The sequence below is a fragment of the Notothenia rossii genome (assembly GCF_949606895.1).
Source record: "Notothenia rossii genome assembly, chromosome: 8".
Lineage (NCBI taxonomy): Eukaryota > Metazoa > Chordata > Actinopteri > Perciformes > Nototheniidae > Notothenia > Notothenia rossii.
The window spans coordinates 82,566,824-82,576,967 of NC_136906.1; the positions used below are offsets into that span (position 1 = coordinate 82,566,824).

The 10,144-nt window shown below is 40.2% G+C and overlaps 1 protein-coding gene across 1 annotated transcript in view; it reads right to left on the reverse strand.

Annotated features, from left to right (window-relative positions):
• Positions 1 to 277: 277 nt before the first annotated feature.
• The window catches only part of LOC307014141 (interferon-induced protein 44-like), a 43,714-nt gene continuing 33,847 nt past the window's right edge, over positions 278 to 10,144 (reverse strand). Inside the window, exons 7-8 of the mRNA XM_079641896.1 lie at positions 1,887 to 1,987; positions 278 to 692 (exon numbers count right to left, since the gene is read on the reverse strand). Coding sequence (XP_079498022.1) covers positions 525 to 692; positions 1,887 to 1,987 — 269 coding nt within the window. The 3' untranslated portion in view covers positions 278 to 524. The remainder of the gene's footprint in view (positions 693 to 1,886; positions 1,988 to 10,144) is intronic.

A 10,144-nucleotide genomic window follows, 5' to 3' on the forward strand; every position in this document is an offset into this window, starting at 1 on the left:
TTTATTCCAGGGGTTTATAATTATTGACATATTTTAAAGTGTAGATATAATATTATAATATAGAGCCTGCCGCCCTCTGGTGGAGCTGTGGGGGAACTGCAGCTGATGGATATTCAGGTTTGAATTGACATGTTGCTTCTTCTTTCAGACTGATGTGGTGAATTTACAGACATATTTAAAGAGAGGTTTTTTTTAAATGAGCATCACAGAGATCTTGTGTTTTGCTTTTGTAGGAAAACCAGAAAATAAAATAAATAAAAGTTTGCTGCTTCGTGAATAATCAGAACCAGAATACTTTATTAATCCAAGAGCACAAACAACAGTGTAAATATGTATCGTATGAACTAGGAATATTACTTTAATGATACTTTGGTTACATTTATGCTAAAATGACACCTTTTTATTTAAGGTATATAATAATCTGAATCAGAAATCCTTTATTCGTCCACCAGTTGGGAATTTTACAAACCCAAAACATTTCTCATTGGTTTAGAAATGACTCTGTATGTTGCATCAAGTACACATCATGCATAGTATTTGTTGAGGTGGTCGTTTCCAAGCTGGAGGATGTGTTTCAGTGCGCTCAGGATCAGAGCGTCAGTGTCACCGTTCAGGTCCAGTTCTTCACTGTAGTTCTTCACAGGAAAGATGCAGTTCACTGGGATACCCACACGTGCACTGACTTCCTTCATCTATGATTACAAACCAAAAGAAATTCAGGATGAGAAATCAAATACCGACCATGTTTTCACGCCACCTTTTATATTCTGTTGCCGTGTTTTAAATGGACTGTTACGACCCGGCTCAAAAGGCCACAACAAAGAGGAGACACACCATGTCGACGGTTAACAAAAGATGTTTATTTAAGACAAACAAATCAAATCAAGTCAAAAACCAGAAAAGTATGAGGTGTGGATATCAGTGGTATCAGTAATGTAAATGAAGGGTGAGGATTGTATGGGCATGTATGTGTGTGAGAGTGTTGAAGTGCACAAAGTAAAGCAACTGAAGAAACTCTTAATATACTCAACAAAACCGGGGTGCCTGCAGGGAGAAGCAGAGAGAGACCAGAGAGGAGCAGAGAGGCTTTAAATAGCTGCAGGGCACCAGACCCAGGTGCCCTGAGTTACTGCAATCAATGCAAACACCAATCACCACAGCACAGACGGGACAGCCACCTCCTCTCTACTGATGAACCCACAGGGGCATCACATGGACCAATAGGTTCTTCAAGGGCTTTGTAATATCACAACAGCTCAAATAACATATAAGGGTTTGATGCAATATTCAATACTTGCCAAATTAAATGTTTTAAGCAGTTTTTCAGGAGAGAAATTCACTATTTCATTTAACAATTTGCCTAAAAAAGGTATATTTTACATACATAGCCTACATAGCTTACATTGGCTAGTTAGCTTGTTGGATAAGTAGCTAACTTAAGCTAGCTAGTTAAAGAGATAGCAAACGTTAGCTAGCTTGTCAAGAAGATAGATAGCTTTCGCTGTACAGCTTGTTAGATTGATAGCTAATGTTTGATAACAGCAAGCGTCATATATTGTTAAGATATTTTTTTCATAGAAACATAAAATAAGGAGCTGGTGAAATGCTGTATGCTAGCTCCTCTCTGCCAGCAAAAGACGTTAGACTCAGTCCCTGAGGTGAATTCACCTGTAGATCTTACAGCTTTAACTCTCCTCTGAACCTCCTCTGAATCCCTCACTGGGGATCCTTTTGTATCAGACACCATTACATCTGGAAGCATATGAGGCTTGTGGACTAAAAAACACTTCACTGTTTCATTTGTGCTCTCATGATGATCTCTGACGCAAGAAACACTTACCACACAATCTATGTTTGAACCTAACATTATATAAATACTAATATACCTTTTCCTTCAGTGTCTTGCTCTTGTAGACATTCTTTACGTCTTGTTGACTCTCAGGACAGAACTCATCGATTTTGGTGAGAAGGGCCACTTGAGGAATATCTGTCGTGGAATGGGAATCATTACCATGAAGCCGTTAAAGCTGACGTTTATCTTCGTGCAGTTTTCTGTGAATGTGAGAATAAAGTGAACGATAATAAACATGATTTCAGCTCTCACGCAGTCGAATGGCCTCATCTCTGATGTCCTGTAACGTATCCACAGCTTTTTCATTCATCTGAGAGAACGTGTTGGTGTCAATGACAAAAACCAGGACATGCACTTTGTCGTTGGCACTTGGTTTTAGGTTCAAGTTTGGATCATCCATCGAAATCCTGCGTTCAGGATTGAACTGAAAATCAAAGTGAATTTAAATTAAAGGATGACAGTAACTAAGATTAATAAGATGCTGCAGGGATGTGGGATTTCTGTGTTGGTCCCTGAAGGCAGCATCTCCCTGCTCCAATGAGATTTCTCCTTGTGATTTTGGATTATTGATGAAAATGATCTATGTGTCAAACAAATGTTTATAATACTTACACGTTTAGTTCAGCAGGATAAACTCCACATATTAACACCGCTTTATGATTTCTGAAGTAAAAGCTAATGTTGGGCTATAAAAGAACTACAGCACGGTCACATGACTTCACGTCACCACCGCTAAGCTAAAGGAGGCTAATGTTGGGCTATAAAGGAACTACAGCACGGTCACATGACTTCACGTCACCACCGCTAAGTTAAAGGTGGCTAATGTTGGGCTATAAAGGAACTACAGCACGGTCACATGACTTCACGTCACCACCGCTAAGCTAAAGGAGGCTAATGTTGGGCTATAAAGGAACTACAGCACGGTCACATGACTTCACGTCACCACCGCTAAGCTAAAGGAGGCTAATGTTGGGCTATAAAGGAACTACAGCACGGTCACATGACTTCACATCACCACCGCTAAGCTAAAGGTGGCTAATGTTGGGCTATAAAGGAACTACAGCACGGTCACATGACTTCACGTCACCACCGCTAAGCTAAAGGTGGCTAATGTTGGGCTATAAAGGAACTACAGCACGGTCACATGACTTCATGTCACCACCGCTAAGCTAAAGGCGGCTAATGTTGGGGGCGATGACGTTTTAATCACCAGTGGGGTATATACTGATGTATTTTATGTATTTTTTTATAAAACCTTAAAATCTCTTCAGCTTGTGTTAACCACAGACCTTATTTCAGGCTAACAACCAAAAAAAGATTCAGATAACCATTTACCTCCTTATATCAGACTTTTACAGACACTGTACCTACCGTAAATCCTTCAGACACATGTCCCTTCAACGCCTTTTCGATATCCCTCACATGGTTGTTTCTGGTGCTTCGGCTGCAGTTGTTACTCAGGCCCATAGTATCATTGATGACAAAAGGGTAGAAGGTGTCCTGGTTTCCATTATTGAACTTGTGAGTTATCTGCTGTGAACCACACATGGAGAAAAATGTATTTATTTGAATGTCCTTTGTTTTTCAGTTTCCTTTCTGGTCGCCCATTCCTGTAGCATGTCCTAGCAGTGGCGTACCGTGGGGCTTTAGACAGGGCCTTCAGTAAACAATTGAAAAGCACATACACACACTGTTACAGCCAACGCAGCCATAATCAAATGATGCGCACATTATGCCAAAAAGTCTCTCAACAATACGACAGCTGATCAATAGTCACAACAGTACACTAGATAAGGGTTAAATGCAGGTGAAATGTCCCAACATTAGGCGCTTTCACACCAAGAACTTTTCACAGGAATAGTTCCCGGACCTTAGTTCCCCGGAAATCTTTAGTTCTGGAACTATCTAGGAGATCGCGTTCACACCGGAATAAGTCCCTGAGGGAGGATTACGTAAATGAAGCCGCTGACGTCACTTCTTCTTCTTCTGTACTGGCAGGCCGCAAACAACTTCACGGCGTATACTGCCACCTGAAGTCCCTGGCTGGAAGTCCCCGGGGTTGGGGACTGCCTTCTGAGTAAATCGTCAGAACGCCGACACCTCCTCATCTTCACCGCTCCCATGTTTTCTTTTGTGTTGCCATAAGTTATTCTCTCTCAGTTGGTGCGCTGGGCTAATGCTAATGCTAATGTGAGACAATTAAATGGCGGCTTCAGAAAACTTTTCAGAGTTTTTACGGGGCGTGGTTTGCAATTCGCCCAGCCAATCAGAAATTGGAACCCTTTCCTCCCCAGGAAAGTACCACCTCTCTAGCAGGGACTAAAAAGGGGGGAAAAGCTTCGCAAAAAAAGTTCTAGCTCCAGATTGTTTTGGTGCGAACGCAAAATCCCTGGAACTATCGGAACTATTCCTGGGAAAAGTACTCTGGTGTGAAAGCGCCTATTGATCAATGAAGTCTTTTATTAAACTTGTGTCATCGTGCACTCTCACATCACTCTAAAATGACCCGAATAGTAACGTACTCACCCGTCACTTGTCAATAAAGTCCATGCTACAAAGGAAGTTCATGACAGAAGTTTAGCTCAGAAAATCTGATTGGCTGATGAATCTGTCACTAATGCTTATTACTAGGGCTGTGAAATGAGTGTGTTATTTATGATGAATTAATCACAGAAAAAAAACGCGACAAAAATATGATTGCAGATGAATCGCACTCCTAGATGCCCCTTGACCCTTTACGTCAGTGACCATTAACTGGCGGCCCGCGGGCCGAATCTGGCACGCCAGACATTCTCATCTGGTGGCGCTGGCGGAGTGGCTAGTGCGTCTGCCCCCCGCTCTTTATTTTTTACAACGTCTCGTGAGTAATGTGCAGTATCGGAGTCCAACAGAGAGGCAGCAGCTGCGGGACAGTAGCCTTCCCTGCCCTGAACAACATGTCTTCTTCTCTCGATTATCACGCAGTCTGTTCTTCTTCTCTCGGTAATCACGCAGTCTGTTCTTCTTCTCTGGTTATCAAGCAGCCTTGTTGCCTCTTTTGAATGACGAACACACACTACCGCCGCCTGCTGGTAAGGAGAGTTATTGCCACTCACGCATGCGCAGTGCGTACGTGCTTCTTGGCCGTCGGCTGAAATCTTTGGGGTGTGTTCCAGTGCGACACATGGCCAAGACGCAGAGACGTGAGGCGAGACAACAGTCGGGGTCCGTCAGTGTCAGTTCTTTGGTGTCAGCTTGGTGTGTCCGGGCCTTTAGCGTGAAGAGTCTGCTTTATGCGCTCCGCAGTAGCCCCCCGCTACGAGGCTCCGGCGACTTGACAGTACATGAGCGCGCTCCATTACCCCCCCCCCCCCCCCCCCAGCTGGCCCCCGAAAGTGTCTCTAGGAATCATTTTGGCCCTTGGAAAAATGTAGTTGTTGATCCCTGCTTTACGTCAACAGACGCGCCGCAGCCACAGTAGCCTTGTCAGCATGATGGAAGCGGATGAGAAAACAGTACTTGGCCCGGTGAATGGAACATTTACATTTAAAAAACGCCCGGATGGAACTGTGGATAGGAGCAGCGTTCTTTGCAATTCCTGCAGCAAATAATTTTCGTACCATGCGATATGAAATCCGAAAACATTTAAAAAATAATACTTTATTCCGAGTGTGCTTGCTTTTCTCTTTGTAGGTCATCACATAACGGCATTGTAATACACGGTTCGGCTGCATTACATATTACAGATCTGCCGTAGTTCTTTATTTATAGAGCCCTGATGAGGAGACTTCTGGACAAACATGAGGAACTGCCGCCAAAACTGAAAACGTGACGTGGATCATAAATATATCAACAATTAAACAACATCTTACATTTCTTTTCACAAAATACGTCTCCTTTCAGAATCAATAATCATTTGGCTGACTTTTATATTTGATCCAATCGTTAGATAGGTTATATTTACACCATAACGGTGCACAGCTGATAGAAAAGGAATTGTAGTTTTTAAAGATATTACTGATTTTCTTTGAATATAAGAATGTAAATACTGAGTTGAGAGAATAGTCAGGGGTTTGGGTGATGGGAGACACATCTATGGAATCACAATTTCAATAGCTTACCATTAAATGACGGATATGCCTTTCTGTCTGTGATGTTTTACAAATCAGATATTAATGTGTAGAAGTAAAACATGAGAAATAGTATATCCTGTAAAATTATGTGAAAACATGAATAAAACTACATATCTTCAGATGTTATACATACATAAGTGTCCTACATTAATAATACAAAGTTATTATTAGTATGCTGTGTGAACCTTGTGTGCACCGCCTAGTGGTTAAAGCACGTTATTGAATTATGTTTGTTGAATAATGTTATTTGATGAAAACAATATTAAGAGTACATACTTTCATAGGGGGAAAGCAGAAGGTCAATGATAGAAATATAGAATATAAAAAACAAGAAGATACTGTAAGTGATCTCTACAATAAAACAGTTTAGAGCTGGATGTACAAAGATATTAATATGAGGATGAGCAAAACAGAACAACTAATTAACCTTTATTTAAACATTCAATAATAATTTAGGTTAAGGTCTTCTTTCAAATAAGAAAAAAACTTTGGGGGTATCTACAGATAAATATTAAGCCTGACAAAGTACTTAACGTCTAATATATTGCTTTCCTGCGATGTTACCTATGTTGAAGCACTTATTTGAACTGATATTATACACATTAATGATACTCTTATGTAGATAGAATAAGAAATGTGCAGAATATGACAGTTTAATGCTGGAGGTATTCACACATATTGATAGATGTCTTGTAATGCGCTGTTGAGGAACCTGTGACCCAAGATTTTCATTGATTGCATAACTACACTGTAGTTGTGTATATGATATGTCAATAAACCTTAGAACATCTTGAAATCTTCAAAGGGATGTGCAAAATAGCCATTATACAGTCTTTAATGAACTATTAGTAGAGAATAACGAGTAAGGAATATACTTTATAGAGATCTGCAGATAAATGTTTAGTCTTCTCAAGCACCAACTATCAAATATCTCTCCTGATTGTTGGCACTTGACAATCACCTTCCCTGAATCTGACTCAGGTGTAACTAAAGTCTGCTTTAAGTGTTGTTTATATTTCACATCATTAATCAGAATCTGCACAGTAACTAAAATAAATGTAGTTGAGTAAAGATACCAGGTTAACCTCTGAATTGTTGTGGAGTAGAATTACAAAGTAACAATGAGCTGTCATGTGGGTATATATTAATGCTGCCCATTATGGATCCAAGCGATTTTCACCTTTTTAGTACTTAGGCTACATGTTTTAAATGTTTACACACCTATGTGTTTCCTATCGCCTAAACCTCCAGGGTGTACACAGTGTAAAACTGTCAACTTCTAATTTTGGGAAAAACGAAAACATCTTTTAAAACTACAATTCCCAGTAGAGACGTGCCATAGAGAACATGTTGGGAAACACAATAGCCAGCATGTGTAGTTCTGGGGGGGCGTTGGAGTCCAGCTTTGAATAGTCTGCCGTGGTTTCGTTCCATTTCAAAGAGCTTGATGCTCGGCGTAACCTTGGCGCACTGCCACTCCAACATCCAATCCCAGAGCTTGAAGATTAATCACGGGGTTTGTCAACGGGACTGTAGTCCCAAACGATAGCTGGGGATTATGGGTAGTGTAGTATCTTCGGCCATCCTAAACTCTGAATTTTTTTCAGGATATCATATCGCATTAACACCACATCCCAACGTGCATTGCGGCTAAAACATCCAATCAGCGAACATGAAAACATTCCCAGGTAAACATGCAAAAAAATCGCTAAATAAAAAGATAAAACACTGATATGTCATTTACGTTAGAATAAATAAAATGGTTTTGAAGAATAGATGAGAGCAAAATCTACGTCACGTTACAGCTCCGCCCACTTTTGGGGAAACCAACGCTGTCATTTGAACGGCGATCGAGCCTGAAGCCACAGAGCTCTTCTGTTACTGTCCTTTCTTCTTAGAGGAAGCACAGAAAAACGTAACTCTGGATTTGTTTTCATGTTTGAGGTGCAATAAACAGGGTTCGTACGGTGCTTGAAATCCTTGAAAATGCTTGAAAAGTGCTTGAATTTGACTTTGGAAAAGGTGTAAGAACCCTGAATAAACGACAGCAGCTTGTTGGCATGTTAGAACTCTTATGTTCTGCCTCATGAGAGTAACAGCTGGAGAAATTACAGCCTCGCCTACTGATTTCAAATGTGTGCTCTAAAATGATATTTATAAATGACTATTATCATTATTATAAGCAAGACAATAAATGGCAAAGATATGTAGAAAATAAACGTCTTTGAGATACGTTCATAAGAAACGTCACGTGGGAGAAAATACGTCTCTAGCTAAACGTAATTGAGAATGCAGTTTAGTTCTGTGGGAACGTAACTTTTAGGGGACAGGGTTGGATTGTATTTATGTTTCATCCAATCACAGAGCTTGTTGACTTATCAAGAGGTTTGTCGCAAAGCGGACAGGCGTCGTCTCAACAATAGCTGGGGATTGTGGGTCTGAGGAAGATGAAAAATGTAAATTATACTTTGTTGAGATAATGCTGCATCTCTTGCTTTTATGACTTAGAGGAGCCTTATTGTTTACCTTTTTAATATTGTTTCAATTGCTTGTTTTTTATGAAATTAGCCTGTTTTCTCTTAAAGTGTAACAGATTGATGCGTCTCCACAGATCACCTGGCAGGCTTCGGAATCCCCTAGTTAAAAAACTAGGGCCCCCAAAAAGCTAGAAACGGCCCTGGGTGAAACCGTGTCATCCTGACGCCTCCCAGCGTGGACCAACGTGACATATACACATCTGGGCGTGATACTGGGTTGGGTAGACAGCCTTCTCTTCACAGAGCTCACTGCTTGCATGCAGATGCCACAAAGGGGCGTGGCCAGCAGCAGCTCGGTTACATTTAAAGGGCCAGAATCAGCCCTTTAGCAACAGGGCTGAAATAGAGGGGATGAGGCTAGAAGGGGTGATCTCTTTGGTATTTTGAGCAAAACACTTCAGAGACAGGTTTTTAGATTTGGCCCTATAATATATTGTTCAAATATAGCATAAAAGGAGAGCTTTAAAGGGTTGTCTATTGCCGCTTTAAAGTGTATACATCTTTGAACGTACCTCTTTGGTGCAACTGTCAATAGAGGAGTTGGCCACCAAAGCCGGTAAGCACATCCTCTCTTGTAAGACACTGTTCACAGAGTTGGTGAAACTGGATTTTCCAGCTCCAACCAGACCGTGAAGAAGAATCCGGATCACCTGGCCTTCAGTCTTCGGTCGGAAGGCGTTCACATTCTGCAGAGTGCCTTGTTTATCACTGATCAGGGATGGACACATTAGACTCAAACTGTGGCAGGAAATGTAAAGTGTGTTACTGTAAGACATGAAGACTTTTTATCTAATTAAAGTTTAATTATCAATCAAACTTTATTTAAAGAGAACTTTCAAACAAGTCAAAGTCACAAAATGTCGATGTCTAAAATAGTTTTAAAAATGATGTCGTAAAATAGAAAGTCATATTGATCAAATGTTGATATACAAAACACAATAACATGTAATATAAATGATGAAAAATTAAGTTTAAATAATAAAACTATAGAATAATACAACACTGCACACAAAGGTTAAGCCGGTATTTGAGTTTATGATAAAACATTTTCTAATATTTGCTGCTTCTCTCAGATTATATGAAAGCAGCATTGCCAAATGTTTTTGTGGAAGTCTAACGCAAGGCTATGTATGTAGCGCCTTGTTTATTAATAACAACCTTTCTTTCTACCTACATTTTACAGTTAATAACATTTTTATTTTGATGATGACCTTTAAATTGATTTGCATTAGATTTTTGGAAAACAAGTGTTTCAAGAGAATACATTTCTAACTTCAGATCACAAATTAGTAAAATTGCATTAAGTTTGCTTTCAGGATGCAGACACACTTACTTCCAGTTGATTTCCCTCCATGGTTTACTGAGAACTGACAAGCACAATACATGTTCAGTTAAGACGAAACAATGGTGTAACTCTTGTAATTTAGTCCATCATTTAAAAACAGTCTTACGTGGAGACGGTGGAGAACTGCTCTTTCCTCCCATGGCTGCAGAGAAAAGAGATAAAACTGAGCTGAACATTTAGATAAATAGTTGAGTGCACACCTCAGTAGAAAAGGCAAAAAGTAAATGAATTTGTCAACAGAACACATGCTGTCCCATGATACGACAGAATGGCCGCTCTACCTTTAATGATCTGTGCA